Here is a 19638-nt window from a genome sequence, read left to right as displayed (position 1 = left end):
CATTGTTTGGCTGATTCCCTATTCCCTGTCTCTTCAAAGATCCCAAACTGGATAAAGGACTCTCAGATTCATGGGAGTTCTTGCTCTAGTCTAAGCAAAAGGTGTTATGAATTTGAAACCACAGGAATAGGGCTGCTCACCTGTCAGAACTCACATCTGGGTCCAGGTGATCTCTTATAAACTTATTAGCGTGTAGGTTCTTTAGTGTTTTTAACACGTTTTCTCTGTGATGTTTTTACATTAAAAATAAAATCTGCTTGCTTAGAAAAAACTGTTTGGTAACAAAATTGTGGCAATTACACTGCACATCATCTGAAAGGAGAAACGAAGCTGGCCTGCTTAGACTCTTTGATGAGAAAAACACAGTGGTAGCAGAGCAGTGGTTAGCCTAGAAATAAGCCTATTCAGAAGGGAAAGAGAAGCAGGCTCTTCCCAAAAGAGGTGATAGCTGAGAAACTTAGAGTGGCTTTCTTGTCTGGACCCTAGAGGGGGAATACAGGTACAGTTGCACTGAGCTGACAAATATTTGTTTTACACACTTTGAGCAATTAAATAATTGGGGTTTTAAAACAGCATTGTTGGTGTCTGGATTAGAATTTATTGAAATAAATGAGACAGTTCGCAACTCAGAGCAATTGTTCCAGGCTCTTTGCAAACTCAGATGAACATTGTTGAATCGCTTACGCTCAGGTCACATTGTCAAGTTTTTCTTCACAACCATCATAGCTGCTATTTGGGGTTTTTTTTGGTTTAGAAATTAAAGCTGAGACTCTGATAAACAAATGGTAGGCTTTTCCATCTCTCGCCCAGGTACCTCTTGAACCCCCGAGGAAATATTCTGGGAAAAAACGCTAAATTAAGTACCTTTCACAATAAGCAATATGAAAAAAATCAAAATACAAATACCAAGTGTTTATTATGTATTAAAAATACTGTAAATAAGCTATACAGTTCACTTCACAGTAACCTAAACAACTGTTAGAAACTTGAAAAGGAAAGTCAATAAAGAACAATTCAGATCAAAAGGTAAAAAAAAAAAAAAAAAAAAACTCTCTCAGTGCAGTACATCTGCCTCCCTTATTAAGACTTAGTTGACCTGTTAGCAACTTTTCACTATATACAGAAGGAACAGCATTAGAGGTGGCTGGATATTTTATTCTTTAATATATGAGGGGGCTCCCCCCTTTTCTGTTCCCAGAAATTACCACTTGTGGAAGGTGCTAATTCTAGGAATCATTTTCTAATGTAGCCAAAGAGTTGACTAAGATAAGGCATGCATTATACTCTCTATGGGCTAGCATCTATCCCCATTTAAAGAGCGGCCTGCACCTAGGCATAAGTACCTTTGGAAAACAGCAATCAGAAATCCTTCTCAAGGGTACAAACCCCTAGAAAGTTCAAGAGATTCTTAAGAGTGCTTGGAATTCTTTAATATTTGACACATTCTGGTTCTCAGCCAACCTAAGGCTTGTTCCCACTGCACTGAAGTTAATGACACTCCCAGTGACTCCAATGGTACAGAATAAAATAATACTAATTAAAGTCACTGTCACCTCAGGGATAATCTTAAAAAGGTGATTTTTTTAGAAACAATTCTGTTGGTATCACTCTGAATCTTCTCTTTCTCCTCCTGTGGTATTATTAGCATGCTTAGGCCTGGTCTACACCTAAAACGTACACTGGCTTTACTAAGTCAGTTGGAATGTGAGAAGCACACACATGCCAGTGACACAGCATAGACTATCCTCCCTCCCCAGTTTGCATGCTGATAGAGGGGCTCTTGGAGGCACAACTAACATCACTGAGGGAGGTGGAGTTACTACAGTGGCAGAACAACTCTTATGTCAGGGTATGTCAAGACTAGCAAGCTGTGTAGCATGGGCTGCATTGCTTTAGTTCCCCTCCTCAGTCTTCCTCACTCAAAGCCCCAATCACCTCCACAGCAACTAACTGGGATATCACAACAAAGAAACTAGGACGTCAAGGAAAAACTTTTGACAATGTACATCATCCCAAAATAACACGGCAAAATGTTACCGAGCCCTCTGGCAATGAATTATATGTATCCATTCAGATTCCTCAGCTATGCTGATCTGGACATGAGGCTTTGGAGGTGCTGGGGAAAAGGAAAATGGGGACAAGTGCCTGTACTCCTTAGCAGTGTCATGAATCACCCCCTCAGTATCTCTCATCTCAAGTTTTTTAAGAGAGCCTGAGCCTACTTGCCCTGTTCTTCTCCCGGCTCCATGAATTTTCCCGTGTGTGGTTATGTACACATGGCAGTCAGAACTCGCTTCTTTCCCTCCACTGTGTAATAAGCCGAAGGAACAGATGAGTTGCCTCAGGCTTAGTCTACACATAAAAAAATTACCAGCCTGAATATTTTGGTTAAGGGTGAGTTTGTTTGGTTTTATTCAAAAACAATCATAACACTAAAAGCCCTAGCGTGGATGCAGTTACATCACTATAAAGGTAACTTATGCCAATATAATTACTCCCCTTCCACTATGGGAATAGCTAACCCAGTATAAAGTAGGGATGTGAACAGGTAACGGGTAAGCATCACCCTCGCACAAGCCAGCAGCCTCTTCACACCCCACCTGCTGCTTCCAGCCTTCTGTGAGGCTCTCTACCTCCACCACTCCCCTTTTAACTGGTTAACTCATTAAATGGGATTTTACATCCCTAGTATAAAGCACCTTTATATATCTATGGGTATGTTTACACTACAGCTGCTATAGTGCCACAGCTATGCCCTGTAGCTCTGCCACTGTTGTATTCTAGTGTAAAGGGGTTTTTCAGCTAGTGGAGAGATGGATTAACTACAAGAGGTAGTGGCTAGGTCACTAGAAGAATTCTTACTTTGACCTAGCTGAATCTATACAGGGAGCTAGGTCAACCTAATTATGTCTCACACAGCACAACATTTTTCACAGCCCTGAGTGATGAAGGTAGGTCGATCTAATTTTAAGCATAGACTAGGCCTATGTTTACAGCAGGGAGATTCGTGCTGCTTTAAGTCACAGCAGAACACCTTGTAATGTAGATCAGGCATTAGTAATTTACCCTCTCACCCATCTACCCAGACACACAAAACCTTAATTTTATTTTTTAAACAGAAGAGAGATCCAGGAATTAAGCAGAACTGTCTCTAATTATGTGTCCTTGTTTTCTTTGGCTTTGTCAAAACACTGGGCATACAAAAACTATTTTTAAAAATGTAATAACTGAACAATTACCACTGTTTACTAAACTTTTTCATGTATCTTTTCTACTTTCATGAACAATCTATCCAGCTCATTCCTTAGGTCATCCACTGAACTCTTTACAGACTCCATGTTATTCTCATTAGTTTCTATTTTCACTGAATAAGCAACTAAACTATCCACTGCAGTTCTTATCATTTTCAAGTCAGATTCAACTTGATTGACAATAGATCTTAATTCATCTACAGAACCTTCTACAGAAGACAGCTTTTCAAGATTGTCTTGTGGTTGGTCCATCTGAGGCTTTCCTTGATCCAGCAAAGCACTTACTTGTTTTTGTATGTTATGAAGTGCATTGGCAGAGTCTGGTAGGTCACTCACACTTTTTCTCAGTTCATCAACATCGTTGTATAATGAAAGCTGAGCTTCACTAAGACTTCTCACGGTGTTTGTTATTGAATGTACATCAACATCTGAAGTACTATGTAGAGATGCAATGGTTTCCTCTAGAGTAGCTAGCTTTCTTTCATACTCTTCATGCTTAGAAAGAAGTGATTCCATCTTTTCAGACTGTTTAGCATCAGCAGAACTTAGAGACTGAAAACTGTCTTCTACACCTCTGAATCTGGATTCAAAGCCATCAGTGGTTTTTTCAAGGGTTTCTAACACATTTTTGTAGAGTACGTTTTCTTCTTGTTTGTTAAGATCAGCTTTAATTTGCTGTAGATCTTCATCAAGTCTTTTAATCTCATCAGGGAGCTGTGTAATGGATTCTTCAGCTTTAAGAACTTTCTCTTGAAAAGCTTTTAATGAAAGGTATTCTGTGTCAGCAGTCTCTTTGAACTTCTCAAGTTCCTGTTTGAGGTTGACTAATTCTTTGACTTCGGTATAAACATCAGATTCCATGGACTCTATTGTACTTTTCAGAGACTCAATGGTCTTTTCTTTGGTTTTCAAGGATGTCTGCATCTCATCAATAGTATCTTTCAGCACCTTGAATTCATGTTTATATACATCTGTTTCTCCCAGTGAAGCGACCTTTGCTTTCATATCATTGATTTCATTTTGACTCCTTTTCTGGACTTCAGTGAATATGGCAATGTTTTCATTGATAGATCTGGTCAACTCTGTTAATCTTTCTTCTACAGTGTTTTCAAGTGACATGAAGTCTCGTTCTCTTGCATCTTTTACCACATGGATGCCATCAGACAGGTCTTTCAGTATTTCATTTTGTAGTTTTTGAAGAACTTCACTGATTCGGTTTATTTCACTCTCCCCTTGCTTAACAGTCTTCTCTGTAACTTCTTGTTTATGCTGAGTACTTTTCATCATGGATTCAAAACCCCCAAATGTGGTTTGAAGAGAATTCACCTAAAACCAGAAATCCACATATTTGCAAATGTTCATCTTGTTAGTTGCTGAGGATGTCACTATCTAATTTACTTCTAATCCCCACTAGTGTAGTATCTGAGCACCTCAGAATCTTTATTGTTCCCTCCCTCACAGCATTACTATTATCAAATGGGATACTGAGGCACAAAAAACCAAAAGCTTGGGATACGCTGAAAAGTTTTACCAGCATAGATGTGTTAGAGAAAGGTGTTAAAAAAAACCCAACAATCCTGACCAACACAGTTCGGGCTGACAAAACCTCAGGTGTAAATGCAGGTAAGCTGACAGAAGAATATTTTCAAGTGGCTCACGTTGTTTGGTCGTGTTCCTACATTGGCAGAACAACAACATCTGTTGGTAAAGGCTGGATCTACACTAGGCCCTGGTCTACAGTAGGGAGTTATTTTGAAATAACTCCCCTTATTTCAAAATACTAAGCAGAGCAACCACACTTCCAAGCTGGTTATTTCAAAATAGCAGTGGGGTGAATGCTCCACTGCTCCTATTTTGAAATAACTACTCCCCAGTGCTTCCTGGGGTTCTAAGTGAAGACAGTGCAACTACATTAAGGGAGCCTGATTCGGACTGAAAGCTTCCCTGTAGTGTGGACACGCTATTTTGAAATAGTTATTTTGGGAGTTATTGTTTTGAAATATATTATTTTGAAATAATTTCCTAGTGTAGACATGCCCCTTAGGGGACAATGCCAGCATACCAATGCCCGGCAGGGGATATGAACAGGCCTCTATGCCCTGGGGCTGTGCTCAAGAGCCAGGGTCTGAGGCGGGCTCTGTCCAATAATGCTCATGGGCAAGGCCGGTGACAGACTTCGCCAGGCCCACCCCAGAAGAGGCAGGGTCTCAGATGTAAGAAGTGGGGATGGGGCTAGCCTTCCCCACCCGGTCCTCAGCGCTGTCCAGACTGTGACGCATGGGGCTCCAGCAGGGATATAACGGCCAGAACCCCAGGCCCTTTTAAATTGCAGGGCCTGAAAGCAGCTGCCTCTTTGTTCCCCACCACTCTCCAGTCAGCAGGCCTGATTATGGGAGTGCAGCCTTCTGTTCCCCGGCTGACATAGCCCATCCGTGCAAACAGAGCCTATGCAGGGAAAGTGGACAGACTAGTACTGAAAACAAGTTGGGGTCAGGAAGAGATCTCCCCCCTCCACAGGTTCTGTCAGGAAGAGGTGCAGATGGGACTGTACACCCTGGGGCTGTGATGAAGGGTCAGGAAGAGAGCTTCTCTGGAAAATTCCCAGATTCTATAAAAGCCAAAATTGAGGTGAAAAGCCAGTGAAAACCAAATTGTGGCTTTTTCGAAACCCAGGAATTCTTCCGAGAATATAAAGGGCTTTGCATATGTGGCATGAACTGAACTGATGAGCTCACTCTAGCTCCCTGTCCAAATCACAAAAATTACCTCCACAGTTGCAACTGACTGACACATTTTCTAGCAGTCTCAGCTCAGAGGCCAAGGCATCACTGGGCATGAAGAATGAACTACCTTTCTCCCCTACAACCAGGATCTAGGTACATGAATGGGGAAGCTTGCCTGGCCGGTCCCCTTCTGTGGATAAAAAGAATTTCAGTCTTCAAGTCCATGAAGGTGGCATGTTCTACAAGCACTAAATTCACACTAGGGATCTAGGCAACTAGTTGAGTAGTCAACAACCCAATAAGCCTATGCTTACTGGATAGTTGAGTCACTACTCGACTACTTGCTTTCCCCCTTGCTGCCTCTGTATCAGACGGTTCCCCCCAGCACTGTCTCTGTGATGCGGGGGAGGGGGCAGAGGACACAGAGGCACAGTAGTCCAGGAACCAGTGTGAGCTGGGTCCTGGACCACTGCACCTCTGCATTTTAAAGCCTCCCGGCTCCTACTACATTTAAACTCAGAGCCAAAGCAGGGGTAGCTCCTGGACCCCCAGCACCCCATATCTACTAATTGTGTAGTCAATGCAAATTGTATCGACTATACGATTAATCAATTACCTGCTTCTTAACAGCCTTAATTCACACCATTTTTAAAATACAAAGTAATTTTAAAAACTCTCACCAATTTCAGTGGGGATTAGGGATGTTACATTTCAATTAATCAGCTAATCGAGTAGTTGATGGAATTTCCATCAACTACTCAATTAGTTGATAAGGGGGAGCTGCGCCTCAGCCTTTTTAATGTAGTAAGAGCCACCCACGGCTCTTACTACATTGCAGAAAAGCAGCAGGGAACTGCAGCGCTTCAGCCTTTGAAATGTAGCAAGAGCCCTGTAGGGCTCTTGTATATTTCAAAAGCACAGCAGTTGGAACTAGTGAGAACAGGAACTGCTCCAGTCCCCATTTGCACTGTTTCCCCACTGTGCCTCTGCTTTCCCTGCCGCCCCCCCCCTCCCCCATGGAGATGATGTTGGGGGGAACTGGCTTTTAACTGATAGAGGCAGCAAGGGGGGAGGAAGCAACTAGTCAAGTCATTACTTGACTATCTGATAAGCTTATGCTTGTCGACTAGTCAACTATTTGCTTACATCCCTAGTGGGGATCCTACACACACAAGTCTTACATGTTTTGACTGTGTGGCAGTGCTGAGTAATACATGCTACAGGAGTCCTGGAGACACTCACTGTCTTGACTTATTCCCTGCTACACATGTGGAGGGTGCATTAATCAGTACTGCCACATGGTCTGTCAGGTTATTGATTAGATAAACTGCTTCAGAACTGGTTTCACTTTGTAAATAACATTATTAAATGGATGCACTTTAAACATTTTCTTTTTAATTATAAAAGGCCAAGTCCTGAAGTCTTCATTCAGCTTCCAAGCCTGCAGTCACTTCCCACAAGAGTTAGCTAATTAATTAAATTACTAATGAGCATCTAAGGCTATGTCTAGACTGCAGGCTTCTTTCGAAAGAGGCTCTTTCGAAAGCATCTTTCGAAAGAGAGCGTCTAGACTGCACGGAGAAATTTCGAAAAAGCGGCTTGCTTTTTCGAAAGAAAGCATCCAGTGAGTCTGGATGCTCTCTTTTGAAGAAGCCCTATTTACATTGAAGAACGCCTTCTTTCGAAAGAGGAACTTTCGAAAGAAGGCGTTCTTCCTCGTGAAATGAGGTTTACTGCCATCGAAAGAAAAGTCGCGTTCTTTCGAATTAATTTCGAAAGAACGCGGCTTGAGTCTGGACGCAGGGGAAGTTTTTTCGAAAAAAGGCTACTTTTTTCGAAAAAACCCCTGAGTCTGGACACAGCCTAAGTTATTCAGATGCATGTTTGGGTGCTCAGGCTGAACCTTGGTTTCAATAAGAGGCTGAGATAAGAAAAGACTGCAGAATTTGGCCAAAAATCTTTTAATTTTGCTCCAAATGTAAATATTAAACAATCTACTAACAACTAATTTGCAAAGGAAACATGGTTTTACTACCCTTTTGTTCTTCATGAGGTGCAGAAAAGGGATAAATAGTTTCTCTCCATCCTCCAATTATTTTCCAAAGTCTATTCCTGGTGGATTTTAAGAAATAGATTGAGTAATGTCATATCTCTTTCTTGTTTTGCTGAAGCACCAAAGGACTAGCAAGGGGTTTCTCTTAGCCTTCTAATAAAGGGGTAAGAGTATTTGAATCTTTAAGAAAGACAGTTTTTCTCCCAAATATTTGTCAGGTGTCTGAGGTAAACAGGTGTTAATAAAAGGCAAAGATTTCATAGAATCATAGAATCATAGAATAATAGGACTGGAAGGGACCTCGAGAGGTCATCGAGTCCAGCCCCCGCCCTCAAGGCAGGATCAAGCTCCGTCTACACCATCCCTGACAGATGTCTATCTAACCTGTTCTTAAATATCTCCAGAGAGGGAGATTCCACCACCTCCCTTGGCAATTTATTCCAATATTTGACCACCCTGACAGTTAGGAATTTTTTCCTAATGTCCAATCTAAACCTCCCCTGCTGCACTTTAAGCCCATTAGTCCTGTCCTCAGAAACCAAGAGGAACAAATTTTCTCCTTCCTCCTTGTGAACCCTTTTAGATATTTGAAAACCGCTATCATGTCCCCCCTTAATCTTCTTTTTTCCAAACTAAACAAGCCCAGTTCATGAAGCCTGGCTTCATAGGTCATGTTCTCTAGACCTTTAATCATTCTTGTCGCTCTTCTCTTACCCTTTCCAATTTCTCCACATCTTTCTTGAAATGTGGCGCCCAGAACTGGACACAGTACTCCAGCTGAGGCCTAACTAGTGCAGAGTAGAGCGGCAGAATGACTTCACGAGTTTTGCTTACAACACACCTGTTGATACAACCTAGAATCATATTTGCTTTTTTTGCAACAGCATCACACTGTTGACTCATATTCAACTTGTGGTCCACTATGACCCCTAGATCCCTTTCCGCCATGCTCCTTCCTAGACAGTCGCTTCCCATCTTGTATGTATGGAACTGATTGTTCCTTCCTAAGTGGAGCACTTTGCATTTCTCTTTATTAAACCTCATCCTGTTTACCTCTGACCATTTCTCTAACTTGCTAAGGTCATTTTGAATTATGTCCCTATCCTCCAAAGAAGTCGCAACCCCACCCAGTTTGGTATCATCTGCAAACTTAATAAGAGTACTCTCTATCCCAATATCTACATCATTGATGAAGATATTGAATAGTACGGGTCCCAAAACAGACCCTTGAGGAACTCCACTTGTTATCCCTTTCCAGCAGGATTTAGAACCGTTAACAACAACTCTCTGACTACGGTTATCCAGCCAATTATGCACCCACCTTATCGTGGCCCTATCTAAGTTATATTTGCCTAGTTTATCAATAAGAATATCATGCGAGACCGTATCAAATACCTTACTAAAGTCTAGGTATATCATCCACCGCTTCTCCCTTATCCACAAGGCTCGTTATCTTATCAAAGAAAGCTATCAGTTTCACTTGTTCTTCACAAACCCATGCTGGCTATTCCCTATCACTTTATTACTTTCCAAGTGTTTGCATACGATTTCCTTAATTACCTGCTCCATTATCTTCCCTGGGACAGACGTTAAACTGACCGGTCTATTTAAATAGTCTGTTCAAAGGTCCCATTCATTTTCAACTGCTCAAATTTCTACCTAATCTCATTACAGCCGCTCCCCGAATTGCGAATGGTCGAGTTATGACCATTCGCACTTATGACCAAAGCTCCCATGGAGCGGTCATAAAGACGGTCCCCGAGTTATGAACGCAACCCACGCTTACGAACCGTGCGGTCGCATGTAACTCAATGGGGTCCAAGTTACGAACGGATTGAGTTACAGCTAAGTGTTTGGTCCGTAACTCGTTCGTAACTCGAAGAGAGGCTGTATGTTATAATCTCACTGGTTCTTCAGTTGTTCAGGAAAAAGAAAGTAGATAAGACTTGATATTTCTAACAAAAAAAATGAGCAGGGGGGAAAAAAATGACTTTTGATTCTTACACCCACTCCCCTAATCCTTAGCCCTCTCTCCTCAACAAGTGGTCCCAGGGTTCCTTTATATATCATATAGAACCAAAAAAGGGAACCATTTAAAAAAAGTTGAGAAGCAAGACTGAAGATAGTTGGCTGTTTTTCAAAGAGATGTTATTAAGGGCATAAGAACAAACTATCCAATGTGTAGAAAAGATAGGAAGTATGGCAAGAGACCATGATAGCTTAATCAGGAGATCCTGAATAATCTAGAGGTGATGAAGATGACCCTAAAGATCCTGATGAGGTAGTGTAGGGGAGCCTGGATGGTCCTGCCATGACAAATAATAATGTCTTATACAATATATAATCAATTGGTAGATATGATTAGAATGACCAAGTCGAGTATAAATATAGGTATAGAAGTGGTGCCTGTTCCTACCGGCAAATGCATCATGGACGCCTCTGCGCATGGGGAAAGAGGCCACGACCTTCCATCCGACAACTGTAAGTTGCTAATGGTGGAACCGTGTGTGATTTATAAAAATAAGTAAATGTAGGTTTCTATCCTTAAATATCTTGTGTATTCTCCTAGGTGTAGGTGTTGTTATATTTCCTGGGCTACCTATCTCATTTATTGGAATGGATTTATGTAACTCTGCATTGCTTTCCTTTACTATTCTGTGTATAATAAAGTTAGAGATATAGTTTATTCTTGGTGTCTACTGGCTCCTTTCGTATCTACTATCCTGAACACACGACAATGGACCATATGCCAAGGGATGTAGGTTGAAGCTTTTCCCTTGCAGGGCCATGTGGCTGAGGATCAGGAGCTCAAATGCAGGGGCATAATCATGAGTGGGCCTAAGTGAGCCACATAGGGCTGGGGGTAGGTGGGCTGACTGTGCTCTCATTGAGGTGCAGGGCCTGGCCTCCCTTTGCCTCCACTCTCCATCAGAAATGCCTGCTGGGCAGGGAGAGAAGAGCAAGCCCCCTGACCATGCTCCCCAACGGGAGCATCAAGTAGGCAGGGGGAGCAGAACAAGCCCCCGGTGCTGCTCTCCAGCTGCAGCATCAGAGCTGGGCAAGCCCTGCAGCCCAACCCCACACCCTGGCTGGGGCACCAGGTGGTTGTAGCAGGGCAAGCCCCAACCCTGATCTCCACCTAGAGCACTGGGCAGAGCAGAGCAAGCCCCCGTACCTCAACCCCACTCTCCAGTGGGAGCAATCAGCTGGTGAAGCAAAGCAACTCCCTGACCCCCCTCGCTGGCAGAAGTGCCTGGTTAATGGAGCAGGACGAGCACCGAGCTCCAAGCAGGGGAGGGTGGGCATAATGGATATGGAGGGCACAGGGGCACATTTTTATGCCCTCTCCCCATTTTTACAGGGGCCCCTGGCCAGAGCAACAATCCCACCCCTAACCCCAAAAGCAGGCCGGGGGAGACAGAGACTCTTCACTCCTACTCATCCTGTATTGATTATCCACCCAATTTTGGGGCCCACCCACTTATGCCACTGCTCTGATGTATCAAAGAATCAAGCCCAGTGTAATCAAGCTAGACCAATTTCTAATTTAATTAATGTTAGTATGTGCTCAGCCCCTTTAGGCTAAACCAGCATTTCCCAAAGTGTGGTCTGTGGCCCAGTACTGGTCCTTAGAAAAATTATCATGCATGATCCTATTAATTTGCGTGATGGGGTTGCAGCACCCCGCACTGCTGAGCAGCCCTCTTGGGAAGAGCCCGCCGCTATGGTGTTTCTGCTGGGCATGCTCCCAGGCGGTGGGGCTAGATCTGGCAGGCGCTAGTGTAACCACCACCAGGCGGATTGGAACCAGGGACCTCTGAAGCAGAGTATAGGAGCCTCTACCCTCTGAGCTAAAAGCCAGCTGCCTCCCAGCCCATGCTGTAGAAGTCTCTTGGTCTTAACTGTTACTGTAGTTTAGGTGCCGCTGTATGGTAACCACACTAGGTGTGTGGGTTACACTAGGACCCAGGGAGAAGGCCAGGCACTGTGTGCACTGACGCAAAACGCCCAGTGCCAGACACAGCCGGAGGAGCCGGTGCCAGCTGATAAAGCGGCCAGGATTAGGGTTGGGGGGGCAGAACAACCTGCTGGGCGTACCGACACAAAACACCTGCCCCCGGGATTGAGGCCAGGAGAGGAGGGGTGGAACAATCCGCCAGACAGGTAGGGCCAGCGACACAATTTATTTGCATATTTATCATTTACTTAATGAATATGCAAATAAATGTTACCAGTCCTCCAAAAGTTTGTGAATGGGTTTACTGGTCCCCAGTATAAAAAAGATTGGGAACCACTGGGCTAAGCCATGGCTATCTGGCTCCTTCAGGAGCCCTCTGCAGGAAACGTATAAAACCCTAGCTTCAAAGTAAGAGTTCACATGTGTTACAAAACAAGAGTGTGGAATGGTTTTCCTTTGAGGGGAAGCTAAAAAAACCAACACACCTAATGCTGTTCATCTTAGAAGAGAGATGACTGGGGGGGCATGATAAATGTCTATAATATTACAAATGCTTTGGAAAAAGTGAATCAAGAAGTGTGTGTCTAACTGTGACAACAAGTATTGGATTTTTCAACCACAGCCCTTGGAAGGTTTAATATCAAATATAAGGCAAAGAACAACCAGTACTTCTACTAACAACCAGTTTTCTCCTTTAACCAGTCATATTAACATGTCAAATCATCTTAATGCCTCTGTAAATTATGCTGTACTAAAATAATCTTTGCCCTTCTGTCAACTGTGCTACACTACAAAGACGAACTACAACTTTCCATATCATTTCCTTTCCCTTCTTACACAGATGAGCTTATACAACTTTCTTCAGGCTCTGTATGGAAAAAGACCAAAGGAGGTGGAGTTTCCTCAAAGCAGCCCCAACTGGCAGTGCTATATAAGTGCACCACAGGATCCAATAGTGATATAAGCCTGTGAATTGATGACAAGTCTTTTTACTCATGTGCACCAACAGAAAAATAGACAGGATATATGCATTTGTGTTATACTAACATGCTATTTGATTTAATCAATCTGCCTGTCATCTTTACATTATAAATGCATGCTTAATGTTAGCCATTCCTAGTATACATGCAGATGGAGTCTTATTTCCTTTTGAAAATAGAACACAGATAAGAATGTAACATCTGCCATACTGGATTAGACCATGGTTCATTTTGCCCAGTATCCTGTCTCCAACATTGGTCTATACCACAGATTCAGAGGGAGCTTACAGAATAGGGTAATTTTGAAATGATCCACTCATCTTCTGCTCTGCGCTTTTGGTAGTAAAAGATTTAGAGTCTTCTTAAGCATGGTTGCGTCTCTGACCCATCTTGGCTAACAGCCACTGATGGATTTATCCGCTATGAGTGTACCTAGTTCTTTTTTCAAAACCCGGTCATTCTTTCTACCATCATATCATCCTATGACAATGAGTTCCACAGGTTAGCTATGTGAAAAAAAAATACTTCCTCTTGTTTGTATTAAACCTACTGCCTATTAATTTCATCAGGTGACATGTGTGTATTTGTGTTTTCTGGGAAAGGGTTAACTACACTTCTCTATTCACTTTTTCCACTGTATTCATAATTATTTAGAACTTAATCATCCCCCCTGTGACGGCGCGTCGGGGGTTCCCCGTCTCCTGCACCCCGAAATGGCACAAACAGACTGTACCAGCCAGTGGAATTGAGGGTGGTTTATTGCTCCTCCAGCACAGCGCAGCACAGATGTAATCTGGTTACAGGAACTGGGCTAGGATGCCTCAGGCCCCCTTGAGATGGGGGAGACTGGGCCCCTAAAACTCCAGCTCCTCTCCCTAGGCTGTCTCCTCCATGCTCACAGACAGCCACCAACCCACTAACTAAATTCCCTTGCAGCCCTGCCCCAGTCAGGGCCGCATTCCACCTTCCTTTGTTCCTCTCCATGGGGGGTGTCTGGCCCCTGGCTCAACAAGTTTGGCCTTACCTCTGCCTAGCGAGGTTTTCCCTGCTGGGTCTTGCTCCAGACAGCAGGGGTCACCACAGCCCAGCAAGTACCCCCACTACGTCACACCCCCACCTTCATCACCTCTCTTCTAAACTGAACAGCCCATATCTTCTCTCCTTGTAAGGAGGCTATTCCAAAACCTTCAGAATCTTTGTTGCCCTTCTCTGAACCTTTTCCAGCTCTACTATATTCTTTCTGAGATAAGGGGACCAGAACTGGACACAGGATTCAAGGTGTAGGTACACTTTGGATAACTAATTATTTAGTACATCATTTGTTCGCCTATCTCCCAGGAGTGCTTTCATGAGAGAGGGGCAGTAACTGTGGTGCTATCTTGACTCTCTCTTTTCTTCTCACACAGAGAACACACTCACAGCAGCCAGCTCATTGATCTGAACTGTATGGCTAAGAGTTTCATGGATCAGGATTCCCCGTAGTTTAAATCCCTTGAATCCTAGCTATTAAAGGATGAATAGGCTTGTGACTATGGCACTGAACTGGGACTCAAGATCTGAGCTCCTTCTTGGCTCTGCCATAGGCTGTCTGCGAGACCTTGGCCAAATCACTTAATTTGGCTGACCTAAAGCTTCTTGTCTGTGAAATGGAGAAAACAGTACTTCTCTTCTTCACAGGGGTATTGCAAATCTGATTCACTAACATCTACGTATTGCTCAGGAATTAAAGTGATAAGTGCCATAAAAATACAACTAATATAACTACCTACATTTTTATACTGTGGCCATGCATTATACTCCTGTATCATACATGCCCAGCTTTTGATCCCAATATCTCCTTGCCCCCAAACAGTTTTGAACAAATATTAGGCAAATTAAAATGTTGTGCCTGTCAAGCTCATCAGTGCCCTGTGTACTTGAAATCTGGTCAAGATGAAAAAAGGAGTTAGTTCTTGGATCCACCCACCTTTGCAATGCACTTCTACAATCACATATTCATTGTAGGTGTCTTTCTTTCTCCTGCTGCTGTAAGAAAGACCCAAGCAAACAAGAAACTCACCAACTAAACTTCCTATCCTGCACATACATGGAACCCCCTTATCCTCATGGATCAGCTTGCGGTTTGAAGCTTTACTGATCACACAGGGGAAACAGGGAAACTGCATGGCACAGGGTGCTCTAAAATGAACAAAGTATGCAAACTGGAAAAAAAACATTTTTTCTCTGATCTATTTCTGTTATAAATAATCTCAGGTGCTACTCTATATAAAAACTTTCAGACAGAAGTGCGATTTTTATTTTAAGGTAACAGTATGTCTAACATTAAAAAAAGTAAAATATTGTAAGATAGGCTGAAAGATGTGGGAAATGAATTGCACTGCCAAGTATAAAACCTTAGCCCAGAAGCTTGATTCAACTTTACTAAAAATAGCATCCTTCAGTTTCAAGGACCTCTCTGATCAATTGGGCCACACCCATTGCTAACTACTTCATCACATTTCTGGAGACATGAGTTGCAACAAAAGTTGCTGGTCTCATCCTCTTGGCTGGAAATAATATCCAAATTTGGCAGACACTGTAATAAGCAGGAAAGGGGCAGACAGCCAGCCGTTCTGGTGCTCTATTGCTCTTTATAACAGGTGGGATTTTTGCTTTTCAGAGCACCCAGCGGATTCAAATGCCATTGAAAGTTGCAAGAAAATAAGGGTGATATTCTACAAAGTCAAAAACAGTGACCAGAAGAAAGCGATACACTGTGCTGTGATTTATCATGTCATAATACCTATGACTACTTCAGAGTAACACAGGGTTGTGATATGACAATCAGCTACATACATCACACTAACCTGAGTGCAGTGTAGACTGCACTATGTTGGCCTGAGAGCTTCTCCCACTAAACTAGCTAGTGCTCATCCCTGGGGTGGATTTTTTAGGCTTCATCTACACTACAGCAGGGAAAAGGTTCTAGTGAAGACCCACCAAATTCACTGCATATCACTCTCCAGTCTCCCTTTTTATTCAACCCCAGATGAGAAGAGTAACGTAAGTCAATGGAAGACTTTCTCCCATGGACACCCGCAGCATACACCCTGCAGTAACTCAAACTATGGTACTTCAACTCCTGCTATGTTATTCAGTAGTTGAGACATCTAATCAGTCAGGGGCAGTGTGTGGGGGAGTCACATTAAGGGGAAAGGGCAAAATGCCAGCAGCCGGCCCAGCCAGGGGTAACTGCCCTGAGTCCTGTGCTTTGGAAGGCCCCATGGAGCACAGCACAGTCAGGCGGATTAGTGGGGAGGCTTAGCACCAGCAATATGGGTCAGACCCACCCCCACAGGCATGAGGCAGTGAAAAGTGGAGTGACCTAATCCGAGCCCACTCTATTCCCCTGGCTCTGAGCTGCATCATTTGGGGTGGGGGTGGAGGAAAAGGTGGAACTGTTCCCCAAACTGACAGGTGGCTGGAAACACAGTGTGGGGGTGGAGTGGTGCAGGCTGGGCCCAGATTGTTCTGCTTTCCCCTGCCAGTAAGTGTATGGGAAGTCCCACACTCCTGCGGCTAGTGCCAGGTCCCTGCTAGTCCCCCAGGCCACGCTGCTCAGGGTAGGGGGCTTGAGAGAAGAGGTAGAGGGAGGCAGGGAGAGACAAGAGTGGGAAGAGAGAAGGATGGAGAGGAGTGGGGGCAGGGCCTCCCCTAGGCTAGGGAGAGCAAGGAGACCAGTCTCCTGGCCAGAGCGTGCCCCTTCCCCCCGCAGCAGTCGCCCCTGAGCTCAGCCAGGAAAGCTCTTCCCCTTCCGCACTGGGGGTCTTCGCCAGAGGTGCCAGCTGTGCGCGGGCAGCGCCTCGAGTGCAGATTAGCTCTTATCGGTTCGCCCCCAGGCTGAGCCCGTCTGCAGTGCCACGCGCGCCCTCTGCCCGCACACCAATGGAGTCGCCACAGTTTGGGGAGTCCGGGCAAAAACTTGGCGAGCGCCGCTCCCCTGGCTGGGAGACCAAAAGGCGCTGCACGCGGCGGCCGAGGAGACACCACGCCGAGGGCCTTACCTTCTGCACCACTCCCTGCAGGGTGTGAGCCAGCTCCTCTCGCTGCCGCGCGGAGCCCTCCTGGCGCAGGCTGAGCTGGCTGACCTCGCCCAGGAGGTGCTGCACGCCCCAGCCCGAGAACACGGCGGCTGCGAACAGAGCAAGCAAGAAGAGAAAGTTAAAAGCCCTGCCCAGGCTGCAGGCGGACGGGCGGCCTCCCACCGCCGCTTTGCTGCCCTTGGCGGGAGCCGCCGCCGCTTGCGGCTGCTGCTGCTGCTTCTTTGCCACGTCATCGGAGTGGGCTCCCTTCTCCGAGCCCTTGCTGCCGCGCTGTCTGGCGGTGGACATGCCGGCGGGGCGCACGGGCGCGGCTGCTGCTGTCCAGCGAAGGAGGCCCGGCAGCGGCGGCGCTTGACGCTGATGAAGAAGCGGAGCGTTAGCGCTGCAGCGAGGAGCCGCTCTTCCTCCTCATTCAATCCGGGCAGAGGCTTAGGGGGCAGGAGGGTGGGGTGACTCCAGCCACGGGAGCGAGGGCTTCCCCGCCCTGCTGCACACCCAGCGCCGCCTCCCCGGCCCGGGAGCTGCCACGCACGCGGAGAGCAGCCCAATTCCCCAGCGGCACCTAAAGTTACAGGGGGAGCCACGCGACGTCGTGGGGGGAGGATCTAGCATCCCCTGCCTCTTGCAGCTTAGGCATGTTCTGTTTGGAGTCTACTAGCCAACTCGTAGGCAGGAGACAGCCACGCCTACAGTTAAGGCAACCCGACGCTTTCTATTGTGTACGCTACTGGTTCAGGACACCTATGTGCTTACAGGGTGCTTGGGTATGACAAATACACACTGGGGCTATGTCTACACGACGAGTTTTCTCGCAAAAAATATGCTAATGAGGGACGCATTTGCATAAATTGTGGCCTCATTTGCATATGTTCTACCCATCTGTTTTTGCAAAAACAAGCAGTGTGAGGTTACCTCTACACTGCAGGCTTCTTGCACAAGAAGCCTTTTGCAGAAGAGTTTTTGCGCAAAAACTTCTTGCGCAAGAGCACGTCCACACCTCAAGTGCATTGCAAAAGTAATGTGCTTTTGTGCAAGAGAGTGTCCACACTGCATGGACGCTCTTGTGCAAGAAAGCTCTGATGGCCATTCTGTGAATGGCCATCAGAGCACCTGTGCTTTTTGCCATAGGGCTTTCTTGCGCAAGAAACCCCTGTGGAGTGTCCCCATTTGCCTTTTTGCGCAAGAACTCTTGTGCAAAAAGGAGTTATGCCTCGTAAAAGGAGGTTTATCTATGCAGGAAAAAGCCCACTGTTCTGCCGTTTTACTGTCGATTTACTCGTGCAAGAGCACATTTGAGGTGTGGACGCTCTGTGGGTTTTTGCGCAAAAACCTTGCAGATTACACGTAGCCTAGACGTTTTCTTTTTGCGCAAAACCCCCTTTTTCCGTGAGATCCTTATTTCCCATATGGATCTTGCGGGAAAAGGGGGTTTTGCACAAAAAGAAAAAATACACACTGAGTGTTTTTGCGCAAAAATCCTAGCGCAAAAATGGATCAGCAGAAAATATGCAAATGAGAGAGTTCCTCATTAGCATATTTTTTGCTGAGAAAACTCGTAGTGTAGACTTAGCCATGGAGTGCAGGGTCCCGAATTGTCCTGGAGTCTCTGGGAATTTAGATTAATATTTTATTAAATATGTGTATCCTGCGATGAAGTCTCTAGGAATAGATCCAGCCTCTGCTTCTGTGGTTTCAGCTTCCAGTTTTAGGAGTAAAAGTTAGTTTTGATTCAGTGTTTAAAATGTTGTCAGAATCTGCTTGGAGTTCATGATTTCTCAAGCAAATGACTGCTGCTCTGAACATTGCCAACAGGCTGCAGAGGGACCTGGATTCACCACTTTTCAGCTGTGACAGCAGGCCCAAGAATAATGGTGAATGAAATGAGGGAATCTGCAGGATTTTACAGAAATTTCTGTGATCAATTTGGTTCCATTGTTCAGGATGTGTGGAGCCTAGCTTCTGCCTGGAATATAATTAACCATCTGCTTCACTAATTCACATAAAGATAGCCACCAATGCAGCGGCGGATTTGGGGCAGGGCGAGCGGGGTGGCTGCCCCGGACCCCGCGCTTGCAGAAGCCCTGCGCATGCGCCGTGGCGCCACGGCGCATGTGCCGTGTCAAAGGAGAGGGGCGCCCGCAAAATTGTGCTGCCCAGAGCCCTGCGGCACTCTCATCCGCCCCTGCACCAATGTACAGTGAACTTTACCAAACATTATCAAGACTGTCTTTAACTTTACTACAAAATTATAAATAATTTGGCCTGATTCATCATTGTCCCTGTATCTTAGGCTGTCATGGACTCCTGTGCAGAGTGATTGTAAAATGCTTCCATTCTTATTTAGTAGCTTTTTAGATTTATTTTGCATCCTGTTCTGGAGTAAATAATTAAACCATGTGCAAGGCTCCAATGAATCAGGTATTAACAGTAAATTGATTTCTAGGCAACAAATGGCACACAGGGTGTTTTCAAGGTTGTTGGAAAATAGAAAAAAAGATAATTAAAAGAAATGTTACTTCCTCGCGTGTTAATTCTACGGCTGTGTGAATCTACCTGATAAATTATGCACATAGAAAAATTAATCCAGTCTT

At 44.9% G+C, this 19638-nt stretch overlaps 1 protein-coding gene across 1 annotated transcript; it reads right to left on the bottom strand.

Moving 5' to 3' along the window:
* Positions 1-891: 891 nt before the first annotated feature.
* On the bottom strand, positions 892-17721 carry CKAP4 (cytoskeleton associated protein 4). The gene is made up of 2 exons (XM_006137992.3): positions 17009-17721; positions 892-4577 (listed from the first exon to the last, which is right to left on the bottom strand). The coding sequence occupies exons 1-2, from the start codon at positions 17333-17335 to the stop codon at positions 3249-3251; spliced, it is 1656 nt and encodes a 551-aa protein (XP_006138054.3). The 5' UTR covers positions 17336-17721; the 3' UTR covers positions 892-3248.
* Positions 17722-19638: the final 1917 nt, after the last annotated feature.

The sequence above is a fragment of the Pelodiscus sinensis genome, chromosome 1 (assembly GCF_052426305.1).
Source record: "Pelodiscus sinensis isolate ZL-2025 chromosome 1, ASM5242630v1, whole genome shotgun sequence".
Classification (NCBI taxonomy): domain Eukaryota; kingdom Metazoa; phylum Chordata; order Testudines; family Trionychidae; genus Pelodiscus; species Pelodiscus sinensis.
The sequence above is the reverse complement of the archived record's forward strand: the minus strand, read 5'-3'. Positions and strand labels throughout refer to the sequence as shown.

Bases quoted from the DNA above. Each gene is read 5' to 3' on its own strand.
- CKAP4 (XM_006137992.3), bottom strand. From the start codon at position 17,335: ATGTCCACCGCCAGACAGCGCGGCAGCAAGGGCTCGGAGAAGGGAGCC. The intron at 4,578-17,008 runs GTAAGGCCCTCG...TTCTGGTTTTAG, and splicing joins TGCAGGGAGTGGTGCAGAAG to GTGAATTCTCTTCAAACCAC.